We start from the raw sequence: 22899 nt of genomic DNA on the forward strand, positions 1-22899 counted from the left end.
GTCAGGTAAACGGCAACCACAACACCATCAGAAAATCCCCCCCCCCCCCCCTTCATCGTACAGTTCAAATATGGCACTTCACATTATAGCTGCTATGATAGTAAGCGTGTCACAGGATTGATGCTGCCGAGTGCAGATCTGCGACCGCGACTCGCTTTAGGAGCTTTGTCCCGCATGCTTTGTACTACATGCCCGTCAGAGCTGTTGCACTGCACTATTGAGATATACAGTTTGTAACACCAGCACCGCAGCCGTACGACTACTGTGGCCATTTTACGCTGACCAATCTACGACAGGCTTCAGACGAAAAAGCTCTCGAGTCACTGCAGACGTGTTCTTCTCTCACGATGGCGACTCCACTCAACTTGTCACGAACCCACGCCGGTGGAATGGTTATGTGTGGCAGCGGACACCGGGTCGCTCCGGAGGAACACCCGCAGTTTGCGCGCGCCCTCGCACGGCAGCCCCCCCCACCCCACCCCGCCCCACCCCCCGGCAGCGAGTGGTCGAGCTCGGCCGACTAGCGCCTCACCCAGCACACGGGTACCCACTGCGGCTCCATCTGCACCCTCTCCAGCACGACCTGGAGCTCCGCCAAGGCACCGGCCGGGTCATCTTTCACCAAGACGTAGTCCAGCCAATGGCCGTAGCACTCGTCCATCCGCTCGGCCGCCTGCTTCATTTCCTGCAGGTCGTCGTCCTGGTGGCGAGGATGTTGATTCAGAGTTTAGATACTCGCACACTTGCACACACCAGCAGGTGGTGAAACACCATTTACAGGACTAACCTTGGAAATAATTTGGCATTTCTGCAACCTATCAGCTGATGCTTACACTGAAATATCTGCTCTGAGCTACAATAAGAGTTTACAGATTCTTGGTTTTGCATTGCAACAAACTGACATTTCCGAGTACTTATTTACAACAAGGAGCAAATTAGCACTATTATATTCCGGACGACGTGCTGTAGTATGACTTTTTTTTTTTTTTTTCCACATTTTGGATGATAAGTTCAACTGATGTTCACATGGAACCCTTCTCCACTTCGGCTTTCAAAGTTCTCGTTTGAATATTTGCTACTACCACCAAAATCTGCAGGGTTAGGGTGAGGAACTGTTTTTCACATTTGGGACCCCATGCTATAGTATGACTTTTTTTAAAAATATTTTGGACGACATTAAAGAAGTATGACTTTTTTGGGCTATTTCTGATGACATAGTATAAGTATGACTTCCATTCAAGTCATGGTAGGCAACACCTACCGTGAAGTTGTCAGCGTTGTAGTCTAAAGGTCCTGGGTTCAATACCTTTCTGGTATTTTCTATGTAGAATTTGCATGTTCCTGTAGTATGACTTTTTTATGATATTTCGGACGACATGCTAAAAAAGTCATACTAGAGCATGATATATATTTTTTTTAAATTTTTTACGACATTTAATAAGCACGACTTCCGCTCAATTTATGTAAGCCAACACTGGTGCAGCTGTCAGTGTTGTCATCTCCCAGTCTAAAGGTCCAGGGTTTGAGTCCCGCCTTTGACTTTCTATGTGTAAAACTAATAACCTAAAAGTAAAATTTGTCATCCATAATTATAATGATGACTAACTCATGCATGTTGTCCATAATGTAAAACATTACATTCAAGCAAGAACATGCAATCCTCCACACTAAGTTCCAGGCCCCCTATCAAACCGAGAAGCTCCTGATTGTGAAATGACAACCATTTTGCTGGCTTTATTGCATGCTTGTCTTACTTATATAACTTTTAAACATGTTAGGGAAGAGAGATCAACGGTGCAGTGGTTGGCATTGTTGCCTTCCATTCAGAAGGTTGCAGGTTTGAGACCCGCCCTGGAAAGGATGAAGTTAATATCTGCGATGAAAAGCTGTGTCAAGGGCAAGAATCAAACCTGCAACTCTCTGACTGGAGTCAACATCACTAACCACTGCACTACTGTTCTTTCTTCATTAAAAAGTTTAAAAGTCATATAAGTTATATAAGTCAGACAAACATGCACTAAAGGCAGCACAATTTTACAGTTGCTGGCGTTGTCATCTCACAATCAGGAAGTACTGGGTTCGATCAGGGGCTTGGAACTCTGTCTGTGGAGGATTGCATGTTCTTGCCTGGAGTGTGACTTTGTCACATTTACGACTACATGATGTTTGTTTTACATCATGGACTACATGCATGATAACACAAGTTAGTTATCCATATTTTGGACGACATATTTTACTTTTACTTATTATTTATGCAGGGACATGCAAATTCCACATAGAGAGTCCCAGGCAGGGATCGAACCACGGACCTTTAGACTGTGAGACGACAACGCTGACAACTGCACTATTGTGTTGCCTGATGAAATTTGAACGGAAGTCATACTTATGGCATGTCGTCACAAAAAGCGCAAAAAAGTCAGTTCTTTAATGTCGTCAGAAATATGGCCAAAAAAGTCATACTATGGCATCCATCCGTTATCTATACCTGCTATACCTGAACAGGGTCACGGGGGGCTGGAGCCTATCCCAGCTCACTTAGGGTGAAGACAGGGTACACCCTGGACAGATTGCCAGTCCATCACAGGGCCACATAGAGACAGACAGGAACAAAGACCATTCACGCTCTCATTCACACCTAAGGGCAATTTCTAGAACCACCAATTAACCCGAGGTGCATGTTTTTGGATGGTGGGAGGAAGCCAGAGTACCCACGCAGGCACAGGCAGAACATGGAAACTCCGCACAGAAAGGCCCAGGCCCGGATTCGAACACGGAACAAATGCTAACCACCGCACCACTGTGCCGCTGTATACTATGGCATGTCATACAAATTTATGCAAAAAATGTCATAATATAGCATGTTGTCTAAATTGATGTAAAAAAAAGTCATGCATGTTGTCAAAAATATGAAAAAAAAAAAAATGTCATACTATATTATGTCAAAAAGTCATACTATTTTTTTCCCCCATCATTGCCTGAGTGGTTTTATCCTCTTTCTGTTCGTCAACCTGGAGCAAGCACAACGGCAGCCTGCTTTTCTGTTCATTATAGGTCACGGAATTTGAGCTTTTTAGTCAGTGAAAGTCAGAGAAAAGTCAGGGAATTTGAAATTTGACTGGGAACCCTGTGGAACTCACCGTGATCCCGGCGCTGAGCGAGGAAGACGAGCCAAACTTTCTTTGACTGTCATAGATGCGAGGCCTTACGAAGATGATGTATGGTTTGAACTCAGCGGTCCGTAGAGTCTTCAGTGCCTGGATGCAAAAAAAAAAACAACAACTTGATCATCACACCAGTCAGCTAGAACATGGATAAACATTAAAATCCCATGGATGTTTATCTACATAGAGATGTAGGTATAGATGTTGACTGTTTGGACAGACAATGGAATAAATAATGAGACAATTTTTTTTTTGAGAAGCACACATAACAAACACTTTGTATGTTAATTGAAATTAAGGTACATTTAGGTCTAAGTGAAGATTAAGTCATGCTTTCAATGTGACATCTAAAACTCTTAAACCTGATTTAACTATTCATTAATAAAAATTATTTCTGCCACATTTTGGAATAATTACCAGAATAAATGAGAAGCAATCATCCCAGTGTGATAAAATAAAATGTATATGGAAAGGTAAAAATATATATATATATTTTAAGGTTGGTTGTGCTTTAAAATAAAGAAAGGGAACATTTGGATTTATTTTGTTAGATATATATATGAAAAAAAACAAAAACGCATCATCTTTAAATAAAATGTTATTCAATATTTGATGTTTTATCCTACATGTGGAGTGTACAGGCTCAAAGCTCACTTACTGAATTAAAACTACACTCCACTGTTTGTCAAGTGACACAGTTGAAATCGGTGTATTTGGTTGGCGGTGCTGCATGACTCTTTTGATGCTCACCTCCGGTTGCACATCCACCAGACAGACCTTGTTTTGATCCAAAATTCGGTGAATGGACTCCAAACTGGTGCCGTACAGATTCTCTTTATACTCCCCGTATTCAATGAACCTGCAGAGACACAGCGTCTTCATAAATTATTCAGACAAAGAAGAGAGCGTGTACCATTAACATGAATTAACATGCATTCTTCTGGAGTAGGAAGTAAGTCATTTTTGCACCTCATCAGAAAGACTTTGTGTCCAACACTCACTTGCTGTTCTGGATGTCGGTCTCAAAAGCTGCTTTACTAATGAAGTGGTACTCCACTCCTTCTCGCTCATGGCACTTCTTGGCTCGAGTGGTGTCTTCGGGCCGCGCGTTTCAAACAGGCAGCGGGAAGACGAGGTGGAAAATCAGACACTGGTTGAATGCTTGTGTATTTTGATACGCGTGAGCGAGAGCGTCTGTACTGTATGCAATGTTGTGTAAAAAAAAAACTGCGTGTTTATTGCGTCATCCTGCAGAAATGCTTTGCAGAAACAATACAGTCTAATACAGAGTGCCACATGTCATGCGCACTGAATGCATAAAAACATTAAGAGTGACGTTAAAACATGAAAAGAATATATTTCATAAAGAAAGCAGAAGGACTTACGAGGCACAGCCAAACCGAACTGTTGAGGGTTCTCGGCGATCACCTTCTGTTTGAGCTCAGTGATCCGAGCGCCAAGTGAACCTGGGATAGTACAAATACCGGAGTAATTAACAGAATAATAATACAAAAAAATAATCACAAACTAGTTATATTATATGAGCTTGGAAAATATCTGCATGAAAACTTTAAACTGTGGCGTTTTCTTCAGTGTCAACAAACGCCACCGTGGACCTCACCTATCAGTACTATGAGGCGCGGCCTCTCGCCAGGCCGGGGCGAATATTGTGCGACTTCCTCATAAATCAGGAAGTCTGTGTGGCTGCCATCTGGAGTGTGCGCTTCTCCTGGTGAACTCTGACGATCTTTCCTCAGGCGGAAACTCCTGCGCAGGCTGGCTGTGGTCAAACACACGCAGGGTGTTGGTACTGCAAGATGGCTTAAAATGCAGAGGTGATGTGCATCCAACATACTTTTTCCTGATACAAATAAATATGAATTGACTACATATACAAAAACCCCGTCCGTTTACTACAGATCACACTGCCACCGTGACACATCGACATTAAGGAACACAAGTTTGATGTATCGCAGACAGAAGATTCGAAGTCAAATCTGTATTTGTCACTCGGACCGATTACATTCACATCCTGTGTCACACATCCCACAAGACAGACACAATGAACAACACCAGTAGAAATCAGTAAGAGTACCTGAGTAAAAATCCCATGAGAAAGCATGGCCACAGAAGGCAGGAGCTGCCTTATTCTTGGGAGAAACTACAGCTCATATTAGACCATTTATTCAACCAGCTGCAATCTTTGACAGAACACAAGCTTGGAAGCCATGCATGCTGCGTCTGCCTCTCAATCAAACACAAGGACGGCACCGTTAGCATGTGGTGTGACGAGCACGATGAGATGCCGCGAAGCGCCACAAAGACACTGAGAGAAGCTGTGAGTGGCAGCAGCACACAGGACAGAAAGCCTGCCAGACTCACATCACACACACTCAAATAAAGTGGGGTTTTTTTTTTCCCCCGTTTTTTTCTTCTTTTTAACTATAACACCCGCTGCAAACACACAGACACCTATCAATATGTTGAAATATAAATAAAACTGATCAGTTAAAATCAAAATCATCGCAGTTCAAGTCGGCCAGTTTGAGCTGATGATGGCACGAAAGGAAAAGCCTTTACAATTTATCCTCTGGGGAGCATGAAACTGCACGCCAAATTTAATGAAAATCCATCCATCCAATTGTTGTCGAGACATTTCTTACAAAACCACGAGAACGGTTTTGGGCGGCACGAAAGAAAAAAGTCAGAGGATAAATAAAGTCATAGGCTGCATCCTCTGAGGACCATGAATGACTGTACAAAATGACAAAAGGATTCATCCACCAGACATTTCAGTTTGGGTCAAAGTCTCTCTCTCTGCTGCATCAGTTGTCATTTCAGTGCGATTTGCTGCGACCCTCCTCCAACCCGTCGACCTCCAGTCTTCCAGGTTCTACATTACTCACCCCCTTCAAATACGGTGACATCATGATGGGGTCTAATCACCAAAGACACTCAGATATCTCACCTTTCTCCTCTTGCTTGTGTACATAACAAAAAAACCTCAAATCATTTATATTCATTGGCTCAGATTTAAGTCTGCCCTGATTGAACTTGTCAAAAGAATCAAATACTGTGAATCTACTGTGACATCACGCGTTATATGTTGGGCCTTATTAATCCATTATGATATGAAATGAAAATAAGAATCAGGTCAAAATGACGGCAAAGAAAAACCCACAGAAGCACGGAGTCAGTAGGAGCAGCAGAGAAGCCCTACGAACAAACGGGTGACATCACTGTCAAGTTCAACGAATACACCAGGCGTTGTCTTCCCTAAAACTCAAACTCTACTGTTGATCTGAGCCAATAAAGCAGCACAAAGCAACCCATCATAACACCTCGAACAACAGTTTGCAGTCTCTAAAAAGAAAGGATGAACTACCACACAGACTGAGCAAACATGTGATGTTGCAGTGATGAGTTTAAACTCACTGATTGTGCTTCCTCACCTATGTCCTTTCCATTCAGAGTACCTTTACTGTCACATTCTTCTGTAGGACGGCAGGCAGGGAGAGAAGACAGGGTGAGAGGAGGGAGGAGAGGTTCAGGGCGCTTTCACGTGAGAACACAGCAGGTTAAGTTACAGTTAAACATCAGGAGCTCTGTGGTATAAAAGAAAAAAAAAAGAAGAAAAAAAATGGCACAATGCGGGGGTGAAAAATAAAGACACCAGAATCGGTGTTTTTGAGAGTCACTGATCAGAATTTCAGACAGAAATTCTGCCATGAAAACACGGTGCGGGGATGAGACATGTTTTCTAACACGAGGGTTTGTCTACGTACCTTTCTCGGCCCGATCATCTGAAGTTAGCAATGCAAGGAATAAGACACAGTATCACTGTATGGACCGACAGAAATATCACGACCACTGATCTGGTCCTCCGTAGTGTTTATGATAATAAAGTAAGCTTCTTTTTTTTTTAATTTCACTGTGAAACCTCAACGCTGTCTTGTAATTTTCACATGTAAATCGTATCAATACTTAGAAATCCTTCATCATCTGCTTTTCTTCGCCCACTGTCATTCCACTGAATAGATTTCTTTAAATAAAGTCTATACGGGGGCTTTGATCTGCTCACAGAGTTCTTCATGAATAAAAAAAAGTACCCAAAGAAAAATATAAACACAACACTGTGCTGCAGCATAATTACACCTTCATTAAGCTTGGTAAAAGTTAGTTTAATTTTATACAATAGATACGAGATAGAAACTGACCTGTTTCATTTTACTTTTGAGTGGGAAATGAAACAAAGGATTACGCTTCCATTTTTTCACCAGAGATTAACCTCCGATCTCCTCTTCTCTTTTCATAATCTCTCTATGTGTATCTTCTTGGACAGATTAAATTTGACCCCCAACAGGAGCTGCATGTGTAGATCTAAGCCTCTTGTACATTTGTGGGTGTAGGTCAAGGGATATCATTTGTACTCGCAGAAGTAAGTAAAGCTTACATGTGGGAGCTTGGGGGGAGATCAGCGCAGGGAAGGAACCCATTTTCAGCCGGTATCTCAGACGCCTGAGAAGAGACAAAAAAAGAAAGAAGAAATGTATTTTAGATAAAAAACAAAACAAAAAAAACAGGCGGCGTAGTTTCAAATCCTACAAAAAGATAGTTTAAAACATCTTTTATGTGACGGCATAGTTTACCTCTCCTGAAACTGTGTGGAGGGGATGAGGGCGGCGCGCAGGTTGCAGTCGCCCACTCTCTTGGCCTGCCACCAGGTGGCGTCCTCCTGGCTGACAACCTGAAGAATGTTGCCCCTCTTAAAAGGAAGTCCTGCCTCTTGGCACGGCGTGGCCTTGTCCTCAAAAGGTGTGTAGTCAAACAAAGCCCGCAGGTAAACCTTTAATGAGGAGGAATATCCTGTTAGTTAAACTGCAATACCACCGAGGGCCACTAGGGGCTGGCTCGAAAAAGCCTTCGGCTCCATAGACTCCCATTCAACTTCTTTCATGAAATACGTTTCAAGTCAATAAATGATTTACACAAATTCTTATGGTGTCATTAACTAAATTAGCTCATTATTATATTTCTCATGGTTCATCTGAAGAAAAAAAAAATCCTGTTATTAATTAAAAACAAGCCTCAAAAAGCTGTGTTTTTGGAAGGCGTATCTGTTTGATTGACAGGACTGTGGTGCAGTCAGCTTTCTGCTAACGGTGGGAGGGATGTAGTATTATCGGGTTTCCAATCAGATCGAGTCAGAGCTAGCAAGATGACGAAGGCCAAAATCTGAACTTGAAGCCTCACAACGATGTTCACAAACCAATGGATGACATCACTGTTGTTTGGCACTTGGTTAGCAGCTTTGTTCAATTTTTTCAACTTGATTCATTAAATACAGCAACATTTGATACAGCAATACACGGGGACATGCATGTACCATCTACTTGCCAAGCGCTAGTTGAGAAGACTAATACCACTTGTGAAAATATGAAGCCAGCTGCCGGTTACGAGGAGGATGCTAGATATGTGGATCGAGACTAACCGTCTCCCCATTTTCAGCTAAACTAAGTTAACCAGCTTCTGTTCAGGGATGAAAGTTGCACATTCTAATGCAAACTCTCATTATCAGTTAAATAGAAATCTTCTCCCAGTTTATAGCAGTGGACTAACTGGTTGTCGAGTCTTTCAGAGGTAGACAGGCTTCATATTTAGCCAGAAAAAAAGTGTCCTCACCCTGCTTTCCTTCAGTCGGTCTTCCTCTGCGACAGCTGGGATGATTTTCAGCGTGATGGAGCCTTGTGACTGAGACTGATAAAAAAACAACAGAGCATCATCATTAATCATCCTCTGGCAGCTACAGTAATCAGTGACTGATCATAGAGTATCTGAACTCGTGTGATCCCACGTGGATAAAGTCTTTATTCTTTACCAGAATCTGACTTATTTCATCTGGCCTCTTGTGGGTTATCAGGTTTCCATTGACCTCCCGAAGCTCATCCCCGACATGAACCAGACCTGGAAACACAAAACAAGTCTACTCGCAAAGGAAAACAACGCAAAAGGAATCCCCTGTGAGTGCAGTGGCACTATGAAGCTCAGATGTGCACCAAAAGAAAAAAAAAAAAATTATTTATCATTTTTAGTTGGCATTAAAGTCAACAACATCTCCATGGCAACAGTCAGGAGGAACACTTGTCTGTAATCTCGAAATATGGAATCTCGTGGCTCTAATCTCAAGGATTTGATCTGTGTTGACAGTTTGAGGGGTTACACAACGTAATCTCCTCACTTCTCTGTCAGTGTTTCAGTGGTGATAAGAAAGTCCTGTTGGTTTGGAAGTTCGACGAGGAGCAGAGATTATTTCCCTTTGGGTCTATCGGCAGATTATTTTCTCATGGCCCTCGGCTGCGGCTGTGCCCTTTTTCCCAGATAAACCAAAGAACTAAAATTTGAATTGTGATATATGTTGTATGAATACTGTCTCACCACTGCGGTCCGCTGCCCCTCCTCTCATGATTCGGGCTACAATTACAGCTCCTGTGGCCTCATCTCTTCGAATGGTCGCTCCCTGTTGAAAAAAAAAAAAAAAAGCAACAATAAATCAGACTTCCAAACACGCATATAATCTTCAGATCCCCGAGCTGATAAAATCCTGTAATAGACCGGCAGAAGCTGCTCCCAATGTGCAGCTGGTTGGGTTTTGCCAAATAGATCAATGCCTGAAGCTTCAGAGTTCATGCAGTTTGATGCTGTTTAGATGCTTCTTATGACTGTATGTAAGAGGAAGGTCTTGCACTCCACTTTTTTTTTGTATTTATCTATCTTCCGACAACAGGTTACACCACCTTCAGCCTCACACCAGATATTTTATCAGAGGTACATGTTCAAGGAACTGATTTAAAGTTTAAATCGATAAATGGACATTTTGGGAAAATGCACTTATTTGCTTTCCTGCTCAGAGATGAGAGGATGAATACTATTGTTATGTCTGTATACTCAGTATGAAGCAGGACACAGTTACCTTGGCTTAGCATAAAGACTTGAAACAGGTGGGAACAGTTGACTTGGCTCTGGATCAAATACTTTTCGTGTGTGAGGCTGTTGCAGAAAGCTGAAAGAGAAACTGAAGGCTGAATCAAAGACTTAATACTTTCAAAGCTCATATTTTGTGTCACCTTTGGATCTGACTGGAATGGGTTTCAATCTGAAGATATTTAACTTGTTGATGCATGCTTCTTGCTGTGAAACAGGCATCACTTCACAAAATCTATTTTCTGTCCATTGCTTGTAGGATTTTCTGGATTTTTTTGGAGGCCAACATTCACACCTCAGAGCTCTCCAAAGCCCCGAAGCTGCTCCATTACAATACAGGGACCTTTAAAGCCTCACTTGAGGGCATAAGAAAAGTTGAGGGAAGGAAGAGCTCGTATTTTTTTGTCAGGTCCTCAGCTCTCACCAGTGGCTCCTTGTTCTTCACCAGGCGGACGATCTTCACAGACTCTTCGTCCAGCTCGTCGTCCAGATCGTCCGGCAGCGGCGGCAGAACCGGGTCAAACTTCTTTTGGGCTACTGTGTCGTGAGCTGACAGCACTGCCTGCGAGAGTAATTTACAAACAAATACACAGACATGTACACAGATAGGTAAGATTTGAGAACATGAACAACCACCGACGAGAGAGTCAGAGAAATCTGGAGCAAAGAAAAGTCAGGGGAAAAATAAATATAGACAAAAGGAGGAACAACATCTTCTTCACTGGCTGCTTTTGCAAAGGAGTGCTCCAGTTTCGCAGCCGTCGTCTCTTCCCGGAAAGCTCCCCAGAAAGCCAATAACTTGAGCATAATCACTTGATCAGAGTAATTAGACAGTCTTATCTGTGTTTTGGGGAAGGGGTACAGACAGCGCTGACGCTGGTGTTATGTAATATATAATCAGAAAATCAGAGCAGTGCAGGGTTGACGTACTAAGCAGCAGCATTTTTTAAAGAGACCAAACCTACAGAAGGAACGAGAGGGTGTCTTGAGTCGTACAGGAAAGAGACACAGCCCGCCATTTATCAGCTTGCTCATGTGTGATTAGAGAAACTAAAAGCATGTGCGTGTACGTTTACCTTGAGGTGAGGAGTGCTCAGCAGGAGGAGCAGCTCTCGCTCGTCGTCCTCCAGCGGTCCATTCTGAAGCTCTTCTGCCAGCTGATGATTGAAATCAGAAAATTACTGCCTAAAATACAAATCTCCTCAGAAAACACATTTACTTTAGAAAATGTCATTTTGAGACATTACAATTGATGTTTACTTATTCATTGAATAGAAATTTGATTGCACCTACATCCTCTGCCAGACAGGAGGCGCTGTGTAGGACTGGAGTGGGGCTCTGTTTCTCATACTGCTTCAGTTTATCATGTATCTGGGATGGACACAAATTAGCATCAAAGGTGTGTACACATCCACAGGGAAAAAAAAAAAAAAATCAAAACTTATTCCGATGAAACAATTATAAACAGACAGTTGTTTTTTCCAAGAATAAGTTGGTTAAATCTTACTGACACATACAGAGGTGACAAATTAAAGGGAATAACCTAAATGATTGACCTCAACGGTGAGGGGATCTGGTGGCTTTAAGTTTTAGGGGGTGTTTTGCCATCACGGTTCGGGTTCAGTTGATTAGTTTTATCCTTCACAGTAAGCTTCGCCTGCTTATACTTCAGCTAGAAACGTGGTCCTCAATTCATGACTTTTTCATTTAGCCAGAAGCAGTCCAACTTTGTAATCAAGTAATGCGAGTGTTTCTGAAAGCACAGTTATCTCATTACTAATGTAACGTTTGCTCGCTAATTACTGCGCTAACATAGATGACAAGCCAGTAAATTATCAGTGTATTTATCGTCGCTTTATAAAATGTGTGACATTTTTAATCTGCATTTGCTGAAACGTCAGGGTTTGTGAGCCAGACACTGGGCTCAGTAGGCCCGGCCGAGGAGGATGGAGCAGGTTTTTTCACAGATCATCTGTGTCATGCACTACGATCAGTACAGAGACAGTTTTAGCAAATATGACAAAAAGTCATTTTTTTCCTACTTTGGTTAAAGTTACCTCTTACAGCGTTAAACTGAGTACAGTAAATTTAAGTTAAGTGAGTAAAGTAAACTTGAGTTAAGTAAGTATGGTTCCATTCAGTTTTTGAATAAAGTGATTCATGTTAAATGGTACAATTTCAAATTATGTGATTTAAATTAAATTCTATATTGCAATTATTCAAGTTGAGCGATTTAATTTCAGTTTCTGGTGACACATATTCTGCTCATAGATGTAGCACATATTTAATGAAACATGTCTGTTTGAATCACAAATCACACAAACTGTACTTCTACTGACATCTGCTGTACCTTCATGAGGTAACCAATGCTTTTCTCACTGAAGACATCTTTGAGGAACACCAGGTCCTCTTTGTGGTTGGCGTCAGGGTGGAGCTGAGAGGTGAGAAGGGCCAGGGTCTCATGCAGCCCTATGAATATAAGAGGAGTTATGTATTAATCACCCATTCAAACACCTATATCTATCATGAACCAAGAGAAATATTGCATCATCAACACGTAACAAGCCCCCTGCATCTCCAGATTTCACTAAAACTAACCATGTATCAGTCATTTATGGTTCTTTAAGCTTTTGGATTTTTTCCATCGACACTAATGCCGTTTACAATGAAAGCACTCAAGCTCCAGTAGTGCATCCATATTAATTTAATAATGCACTATCATAGCACATGCATTAGTTATAAGCACATTCAAAGCATCAGAGAGCATGGGCGAGTAGCTTGAGCACATGTTTGGCTGTACCTGTGCTTGCAGACACGATGGGCATGGCTTCAATCATTCAGAGGAGGCAGGAGGATGCAGAGAGGGGGCAGTGGGGGGTGGGGGTAGCAGGGAGGGAGAGGAAACAAAGCCGGTGAATTCTGTCAAACCCTCTCTGAGTTCTTCTGTTCCTCACGTGTGGCCGAGGTGGAGAAGTCACGGACACAACTGGGAATGAGAACAAATACCACATTGTGACTCCAAACAACGGAAGCAGCTTGGATTCACATTTTAAAAAAAGGAATACTGTAATACAGCTGTAGTATGTACAGCAAATGTACAGGCTTCTTCTGGATGTAGCACAGGTTTAATAGATATGCACACAACTACTCTTACTGATTAATGTAGTAGTTCCCATTTATAATTACCCTCAACATTTCGTTTTTATGATCTGAATGTATTTATGTACACAATAATCAAAAGAGATCTTTTAAAAAATGTGATTTGTTCCATGCTGGTGGGAGCAACAAACTATTAGGGCGTTGCACTGATGACAAAAAATAAAAAAATCTGATCTCTTGCCAACAATGAGCGTCACATCATTTCTCATTCAAAGCAAATATAAATACATTGTTGAAATTGCGCCCGATCAGCCGTGCTCTGACAATGATGGATCGACACATTACTGTGCTGAAAAAGTTCCAGTATGATTAATAGGGACTCTCATTACCGAGACACAAAGCATTATTTTCATTTCAAACTGTGTGGCTGCCGAACTGGAGCAAAGCGAGGTCAGATAACGCCAGCCACTTTTCTCCAATGGGATCTTTTACCTCGTCACCATGGCAACACTATAGAATCATAGCATTAGTAGAGCGTCGTATAGTGTTCCTCCACAGTTGTCAGTGTCGGTTAGATCATCTTCAAGTTTCTAATTAACAGTCTCTGCAATAGCACATCAGCAGTACGTCCCCACAGCCCGCCCGCTGCACACCAGCTCCAACCTCGCGGCTGCTCCTGGAGCTGCTGTCTGGGGAGGTGGGAGGCCAACACACAAATCTGAAGCTCTAACACACATCTGTGGGAGATGTCTGGTGAGCACACTGTGTGTATCCCCTCACTATCTGCAGAGCTCACGGGCCAGGCAAATGAGAGCAATGAAGCACATCTATAGCAGGAAAATGGCCCCTCTACTTAAATACACAGAGCCAAACCTGACTTAAGGATTTCTACAATCAGCATCGGTAAAAACGGAACCCTTCTGATTTTTGAGGTATTTTAGCTTTAGTTTATTTCTTATTTCCGAATGTTCCCATTCCTTGCACAGATTGACAGGAGAAAGATTTACAGCCAATTTTACAAATCTAAAACACTGTGATTTGTGTTCGTTTTCCACCTACAGTGGACCAGAATTCATTGCAGCCACCTGATGACGTGTTTACTGCCAATTTAAGATCCGAACAACCGGGCACGACACAAACCTTCATATCTCCCCGTCACTATTTCAGGGTATGGCAGGGTTGGTAAAGGATGAAACCTTTAAAAAGAACAAATATGAAAAAGTTGGAGATTCAAACAAACTGATTACAACACTTGAGTGAACGCCACATTAGAGACACTTTCAGAAATTTGTGGGGAGCAGAGAAGAGTGGTCTATGAAAAAACAAAGTAAGTGCTTTTCCACTTTTGGAAGCAACATTTCCTTTGAGATGGAAATTACAAAGCAATCCTGCAACGATTTCTAGTCATTTCCAGGGCTGGCAAATCAATCTGGCTCGTTGTTAAGACATCCACAAGGACACTCCTGACGTCCACAAACAAAAGACAGAAGCACCTGATCAGCATGTTGGCAGTGTAGCAAGCTGTTGATCTCCGGTCTAATTGGAGGACTGTTAAGACAGAGAAATGGCGATCTTTTATCCTCATGAATAATCGCTGATTATATTTACAGAAAGCACTTACAGCCCTGAGGGTTTGTCTTTGAATACAGCACAGGGGAATCTTTTCTTTGGTAGAGTTGTTAAGACGCAATCACCACTTTTTGTTGTGTTTCTGTCATCCTATGTCATAAATTTTGACAAATTTACAATAGACTTACAATAATTATTTGTTTTTTTTCCCGTGACTTCATTGTCACGTGTCTCCCTGGTGGGCTGGTGACAACATACTAGCTGCCAAGCAAATGTCTTTTCAGGAAAAATGTTGACTGAAGACAAAATGCCACAGTGCCAAAGTGGCAATTAGAAGAAACGGCCACAGCACAAACAAACCTTCATTTAGCTGGCGACAAATCTTCATCAAACCCGGGTTGGGACCATGTTTAAGATGTGCAGCATTTAATTGGGCCCGAGTCTGTCGGGTGGTGATTACATTACATTTACATTACATTTCATTTAGCTGACACTTTTATCCGAAGCGACTTACAATAAGTGCATTTCAACCATGAGGGTACAAAACCCAGAACAACAGGAATCAAGAAAATACAATTTCTTCAAGAAAGAAAGTGATGAAAAACAAGCTTTTCAGGGAACTCTAAAAAGAGATAGTGATCATTTTAATGGAGTGCCTTTTGTTTTCCTGTTGACCTTCAACAACATGTGGAGGCTGATAGCTTGATTACTAACAGAATACATCAGGGAGGATAAATCATCTGTCTGCATCACTTCTCTCTGCACTTCACGTCAAAGTATTTTATCATTTAAAAAATATTTGATATCTTGAAAGTACTGATACCTTTGATTCAAAGATAAAGCTGGAGGTAGCAGCCAGTTTGTTTGACTTAACCTAAAAACAGGGATAAACATTGGGCCTGGCTCTGTTCAAATGTGACACATTTCACTTTTAGTTCAACTTCCCGATTTCCAGGAAGTTGTTGGCCAAAGAAAACTTCTACCTGATGAGCAAAGTCAAACGTAAGAACTTCCTGTGAAATAGCTGGAAATATTTTAGTCCTCCTCGTTTAAAAAAATAAAAATAATTCTGCCCTATTTTTGAAATCACTGCATGAGCGTGATACGACCTTTGACCTCTAATCATGAGTGACCCTAAATCAGGCATAGAAATAATACCAGATTGATTCAGTGTACTTTTTTTTTTGCTGCTGGTTGACCATCACGCTGCACTCCGCTGAGAAAACTGGGTTCAAACAACAAAGCTGACAGTTCTGTGAGAAAACCTCGTCTCCCTCTTCCTCTGTGTTTCCTTGCCTTCATTCAGCCCTCCTCCCTGAACACGATCCTGACCTTCTTTCTCTGCGCCTCTTCTTCCCTCCATCCGACTCTTTGTAATTACAAGAGGCTGACTAGAGCTTAAAGCTGACATCTTTCTGTTTTTTTCTCACTCGCTGAGCTCCATCGTCTAAATACTTGAGGTTCCCACAGACCATATGGTGGTATTATCTAGCCTCTCTCATTTAAGATGGTGGTGCTCACAGCTGTGTGGATTACTGAGGATTTCAATGAAAACAATGAAGCCGATTAGAAAAGCTAGATAAGAGAAACTCAATATCAGCGAGGACGTAGTGGATATGGCAAGAAGAACTCTATGAACATTTAAAAAAATGGATTTGTGATTGACAGACACTTAATCTACAATGTCTTTATACAGTTTCAAAGTAATTTTCTGATCAAAATTGTAAATGTGTAGGGTACAACTTCTCCAGTGTTGGGATTTTCAGCTTCTCTCAGGCTTTTTAATAGAATAATCATTTGGCGATGTCCTTAGTCTTTGGAAACGTCTGATGGGCATTTGTCCTCCTTTTTGGACACAGTGAGAGTAAACTTTAACAGACCAAACCACCTTCACTGTCTATAGAATAAGCTAACTGTAAATGTTATCAAGTAATATCTATCAAATGAATGTCCGGAGCCTGAAACTTTGACATTTATGTTTGAGTACTTATATGCTTATGAGAAGACCGATGCTACTGTCGCATATGAAGTTGCAGTCAGTAGCCACGTAGCTTGGCTGAGCACAAAAACTGGAGACGGGGCTAAACAGTTAGCCTGACTCAAAAAAATCTGCATAACCCCGGTTATGTTTGTTTAACCTGTTCAAAACTGTAAAGAGGACAATTTACAGGAGGTAATGTACCCAGTTGTTCCCTGGCAGCAAACAGTTGCCAGGGAACCAGAAAAAAACTGGAGGATGTTGCGCTGCCTTTAAATTGAACTCGTGACCTCATTGTTACGACATGGGAAGTCCCGTGCACGGTATGCTCGGCTTTTCAATGGTAAAGTCATGAGAACACCAGCTAACAATTTAGCAAGCCAACATTACGAAGGAAAACTCTTTACGACTAAAATTACAATATATTAAATTAAAACTGCAAGCAGTGATATGCGGGCCCTCGCAGCTTCACGAGGGCGAGTGCAGCACGCGAGGGTCGGCATATCGCCGCTTGCAGTTTTATTTTTTTTCCTCGATCTCGTTCCTTAATTTTTCTTTAAAAAAAAAAAAAAAAAAAAAAAGGCTTTTTTTTGGCAGTTTTAACATCTTCAAAAACTCATGAAAGTTGGTGCCTGACGCAAGTTTCATGAGGTTTGGAGCATCGTTTGACCTTAAACATCAACTTCCTGTGTCACGGCGAAACATCAAACCTAGCTGCATCGCCTGGCTATACTATATACTCTATACTATATACTCTATACCCTATCTATACTCTACTCTATACCCTATCTATACTCTATACCCTATACTATATACTATATACCCTATACTATATACCCTATCTATACTCTATACTCTATACCCTATACTATATAGCCTATCTATACTCTATAACCTATACTCTATACCCTATCTATACTCTATACTATATACCCTATCGATACTCTATAGTCTATACAAAAATGAATTTTGGGTCACTTTTTGGACAACATACTTTGGATATTTTGGATGACTTTTCATTACTTTTTGGAGTATGACCTTTTTCTGAACTGACATGCACGCCTCAAGTTACTTCTCACACTCAGCAACTCTAACACCACTATGTGTCATACTGTGTCATGTCCAAAATATGAAAAAAAAGAAGAAGTCACTTTTAGACTTTTATTTTTTTGTATTGTTGTTGACCTTTGGTATTAGTATGACTGCATGTACAAACCCGAACCTGTGTGGCTTACCCTTAGAGGGACTCACCTTAGGAGGTCTCACCCTCTGTGAGCTTACCCTCAGAGGTCTCTGTGAACTGTGAACCTTGTGCGTTACCTCGGCGGGTAAACCGCGAACCATGTGCGTTACCTTGGGGGGGGTCGAGCCCGTGTCTTCATGAGGTCGTTTCCAGCTCGGAGTCGGCGTCGTAGACCCGCTGGACTATCTTCGGCGCCGGAGGAGGAGGAGGAGGAGCCGCGGCAGGAGAAAGAGTTTCACGGCGTTCACTCCAGAGCTTCCAGCGACTCAGCCGACAGTCTGGTTAACTCAACGGGTAAAAGATTCTACTTCACCAAGGTTGCTGTGAATGGTTCAGATTCCACCTTGGCCTGTGGACGGTGGAGTTATAGGTTGCAGTGAGCCAGAGATTTGTCACAATGCTGTCCAACTCCTGGGAAGATTGGTGACGCGGTGGTTAGCACTGCTGCCTCTCAGCCAGAAGGTTTGGGGTTCGATTCCCCCCCCGCCCCCTGTCATTTATCAAAAATACAAATCATAAGTCGTTCTTGACTTTGAAAATGCCGGTCATTTTTTGAACAACACGCATGACTTTTGACCTCAAAAGTACGAAATCTTTTCCGACGTCAATCAACGGTACGAGCTGGTTTATGACTGGGTCAGTCAGCTCCCTGGATGATTCCTCCTGCTGCCAAACCCAACATTGCCACAATCTACAGTCAAACCATCACATAACTTCATTATAGTGACATTATGTTGGGAGAGCGTAACCTCACGTCTCTGTCCTCTCCACTCACACGTACGTGCCACCTGCCTGCCAGACCCATTTGCTGTTGGACGGGTCCCGAGAGGAATAAAATCGAGGGGCGAGGTCGCCAATATGCTGCTGCTGCCATCTGCCCACCACTCTGCGTTTGTGTGTGCACTCCATCCACCACCTCGGATGCCACCCACATGGCCGTTTTGACACGTTTGGATTTGACAGATTGAATTCCGATATCCGTTTGGAAAACTAAAGGCAGCTGCTGCACATTTTCTAAAATAACCTCATTACTCCCAAAAAGATTTAATACCGTGTTTGGCAAGTAAATAATCAAATGATTTTGATTCTCTATTTAAAGTAGGAAAATAGAAGGATTGTACGTCTGCATCAAAAATAGGATCATTTAGTCAATGAAATATTAAAAAAAACAATACATATCCATCACTCCTTCACAGACTTCAAGGTGACATCTTGAAATCTCTCGTTTCGCTCAAACAATAATTCAAAGATATTCTGTTAAAAATGACCTCAACAAAAACCTGTCTGAAAATGCATCTTTTTTTTTTTTTCCCACTATTTTTTGCTTTCGCGGCTCAATAAATTGGTACGGCTCTAATCATAAAGTAACTGTAACAGTGTGTGGGTTCTATATGTAAGCAGGAATTTCATTCAATTAAAGAATGCTTGAATAAATGATTCTGTCAACCACATTAAAAGTTCATCTTCATAACAGTGCAGCTACCTTGAGATTTAGTTTATATTTGAATTGTGCTTGGATAAAAACAAAAAAAAAAAAACGCTGGAAATAAAATAAAAAGTGTTGCGGAGGAGGTCGGGGAGCCAGACGGCTCCTAAGAGGGTTATAAGAAGAACTTCTGTTCAAAAACACCTTCAACACGCCCACTCCGAGACACAGCAGGATAAAGGATCTGGCTGTCCAGCAACGTCCAGTGTCGTGAGAGTGAATTTGGTTGTCGTGTGTTGAGGGAGGAAACCCGACGTGCGAGCGCCTCGTTCATGAAGCACTTTCACAATGTCAACAGCCAAAAAGCTTTTGGGGTCAGAGGAGGACCTTGACATGATGGTTGATAACGTGCCAATCTGTCTGGTCGGGAGCCAAACTTCAGAGTGTTTTGACTGACGTTAAACTCCCACTGAGCTCATTACGATGTGTTCAAATACAGTGAGACGCAGGGTGTGAAGGGGGACACGCATGGGTGGATTATCAGACAATAAGCCTCTGGGCATAAACATGAAAAAGGACCCCCTCCCCACCCAAACCAACATGGGAGCAAGATACCCGGACTGAAAGAGACGCAAAGTGACTGCATGCAACATGCTTGTTGTTGAGTCTCTAAATAGGCCCTGTTTCTCTTCGTGGTAGGTCTCTGTGCACTTTTTGAATCTTTTTTTTTTTTTTTTTTTTTTGCTTCTTCTCTTGGATTTCTTGCCTTTTCTATTTGAATTTGTTGGCACTTTTATTGGCTTTTTTTGTTTGTTTGTTGTTGCAACTATGGGGTCTTCCTTTGTACCTGTGGGTCTTCTTTTGCCAATTGTTGTGGTTGTTTTGAGTCTTTTGTTTTGGTCATTTTTCCTCTCACTGTGTGGTCATTCCGTGTCTTTATGGTCGTTATTAACTTTCCTACAAAACACGTTAATATTTGTTTCAAAGAAAAGCTCAGGCCCAGGCATCCAAGGGATCATGTACCTGCTGAGTAATCCTTCCGGCGGAGTCAGCGAATGCAAAATGTGCCCCTACCGAAAATAAACCTCTGACCAATCAGTTCAAACCGGTTTCACTTAAATGACATGGCATCATCAAAATAAACCCAATTTCTAGACTAAAATCGCCCCTTTGTCTCCTGAATATTACTACATTAGAGCACAGTTCCCCGTCTTTGTTTACTGGCACCACTGTGCGTGACCCTGACCTTCACGGAATCTCTGGCTCTTGTGCTTCTCCTGTAAGCCAATAATACCATAAAAAAAGGAGCCCGTCCCGTCCCGTCCCGTCCCGGCCTGCAGCAAAGCGTGACCAAGTCCTGCTTTAAAAGCAGGTCCGGTAAGCCACCTCTCGCGCGCCGTGTCCTCTTGGTATTGACCAGCCTTCCTACTTTCATTGATGAAATGTTGTCTTGTAATTATCTGACGTAGGTGACGCGAAACCTTAACGCGTTGCTCTCCTCCATAACAGTTTAATCCCAAAATATCGGTGCTCGCGATCAATCACAGGTGATATACACCCCCTAATCAACATGCACCACAGCCACACACCCCACATGGTTGTTGTTTTTTTTTACTCGGGCGTGTGATTGCAAACCTGAATTTACACAAAGCCTCAAACGAAATGTGAGTTTCGCAGAGCTTGGTTTTTTTTGTGTTTTTTTTTGGCACCAAACTAAATCAAGGTTTTCCGTTTGGCTAAATCTGGAGTTGAGTAAATTAAAAAAAAATTGTTCCCGGAGCTGCGCATGCAGCTCTTTTCTCTGTCAAGACACACGCAAACACACGCTGAAGAGCTGCTCAGAGGTAAGTCAGTGCACGCCGGAAAGCATCCTTACCTTGTCGAGGCTCCTCTCCGCCACGGCGTGCGCGTTTCTCTCTGTTGTCTTTCTTTCTCTCGCCTCCTCCACGCCGCTTTGTGTCGTTGTAACACCAGTCTGCCCTCTTGTAGTGTTTCCTCCGTCTTCTTTCTCTCTTGTCTTTCTCTCTGTATTTCTGTCTGTCTCCAGCTGACTGGCACACATCAGGCTTTATCTCTCTGCTCCATCCAATCTATCGCTCCGTGAACCCCCCACCCTGCCAGTTCACTCTCGCCTCTCCCTGCTGCCTTCAGGTGCTCCTCGTAAACTCTACGCTCCATTAGGTAGCGTTCAAATAGCCTATTAGTTGGCAGGGAAATACGGGTGAAAAATGTGGTGTTAAGGCGAGGCCCCGCAAAACCCCAGATTCACGGTCACCTAATTGTTTGATAATTTGACTTTTTAGTGAATTTTTACCACCAAAACACGATGTCAATCGTCACCTTTATTTATAACGGTGTTGTGTCACCGTTTTGTGGAAGAGCCTCATGTCGGTTATTTCAGTTTTATTATTTCACCGAGAGTATACTTCAAAAGGGTCCAAACAACAAATTTTGCCCCAAAGCCTTCTGATGAATTAGTTTGGCCATGACCTTTGACCATGACTCGCATATTATTTAGATGTTGTATGGTAACAGTTTAGCTTAGAATTAACCAAAAAACAGATCAAATTTATCCACTGAAAAATATACATTTCAATTGGAAAAAAATTATAATTAGGAACGGCAAATATACTCGCTGTAAGTCAAAATTGTGAGGTTTTTGACTTATTCCATCAGATTTTGACGTTTATCCCAATGACTTAGTGTCTCATAATTTAGATTTATAATTTGACTTTACTTCAGTGTTTTATCTAAATCATATTTTTTTTTTCAGTTTCCTATGCCGACACCAACGGGCCTCAATACAAATTATACCTGATGTAATATCAATGATTCCATCATCCATTGAGCTATTGAAACATCAACTAAGAACATCAGTGCAAGTTTTGTTGGTGAGAGATCTGACATAAATTTAGTTTTTGAATGAAGAGGAAAAAAAATGAATGTCTTTGAGTTGTTCCATTTCCATTGCCCTCTAATTTGGATGTACTAACACGAAACAAGAAACTCAAATCAGCAGAATAATTAAATAAAAAGCATTTTGAAAAGATTGTGTAAAACATTTGACTGCATTTTAAATAATTGAATAAAAACAATGAATCCTCCCTTGAATGCAGGGATTCATTGAATTATTTAAATTTTACACAACACTGACATTTTACATCAATGAGTCATGGAAAATTCATTGTTGTATAAATTATAAAAACCGAACCTATCATTCCCCGACAACCCTTGAAGGCAGCGCTGTGTGCACACATGCTGTAAGCTGCATGCCTCTTTGGTCTGCCCCTCTTAAATCCATCCACCACCATTCATCCACCCCCCCTCGATGTCTCCATCAAGCAGTGAGCGGTAAAGTCTGCACTTTGGCTGACGCTCAGAGATGCCTCGTGGGAAACGACTAGTTTGAAAACATCATCATGAAAGCACAACACAGAAACTC

At 41.9% G+C, this 22899-nt stretch overlaps 1 protein-coding gene across 3 annotated transcripts; it reads right to left on the reverse strand.

The window, feature by feature from the left end:
• Positions 1-45: 45 nt before the first annotated feature.
• LOC138617034 (MAGUK p55 subfamily member 3-like) lies at positions 46-21654 on the reverse strand. Of its 3 annotated transcripts, none has more exons than XM_069691681.1 (20): positions 21334-21654; positions 12943-13128; positions 12493-12611; positions 11436-11513; positions 11219-11299; positions 10567-10704; positions 9597-9678; positions 9040-9125; positions 8844-8918; positions 7811-8007; positions 7615-7679; positions 6947-6964; positions 6614-6655; positions 5257-5322; positions 4783-4941; positions 4547-4627; positions 4163-4256; positions 3912-4020; positions 3138-3254; positions 46-700 (listed from the first exon to the last, which is right to left on the reverse strand). In XM_069691681.1, exons 2-20 carry the CDS (start codon positions 12977-12979, stop codon positions 521-523), a joined length of 1824 nt encoding a protein of 607 aa, XP_069547782.1. In that variant the 5' UTR covers positions 12980-13128; positions 21334-21654; the 3' UTR covers positions 46-520. The 3 variants fall into 3 exon arrangements, with proteins under 3 accessions (XP_069547782.1, XP_069547784.1, XP_069547785.1); XM_069691683.1 differs by lacking the exon at positions 21334-21654 and adding an exon at positions 18142-18486; XM_069691684.1 differs by lacking the exon at positions 5257-5322.
• Positions 21655-22899: the final 1245 nt, after the last annotated feature.

This window comes from Brachyistius frenatus, unplaced genomic scaffold (assembly GCF_029030835.1).
Source record: "Brachyistius frenatus isolate BFR_SWC_R1_liver_20210118 unplaced genomic scaffold, ASM2903083v1 Contig_11, whole genome shotgun sequence".
Classification (NCBI taxonomy): Eukaryota; Metazoa; Chordata; class Actinopteri; family Embiotocidae; genus Brachyistius; species Brachyistius frenatus.

Bases quoted from the DNA above. Each gene is read 5' to 3' on its own strand.
- LOC138617034 (XM_069691681.1), bottom strand. From the start codon at position 12,979: ATGATTGAAGCCATGCCCATCGTGTCTGCAAGCACAG. The intron at 9,679-10,566 runs GTGAGAGCTGAG...TTTTTTCAACAG, and splicing joins TGAAGAACAAGGAGCCACTG to GGAGCGACCATTCGAAGAGA. The intron at 4,942-5,256 runs GTACTCTTACTG...GTTTGACCACAG, and splicing joins CTCATGGGATTTTTACTCAG to CCAGCCTGCGCAGGAGTTTC.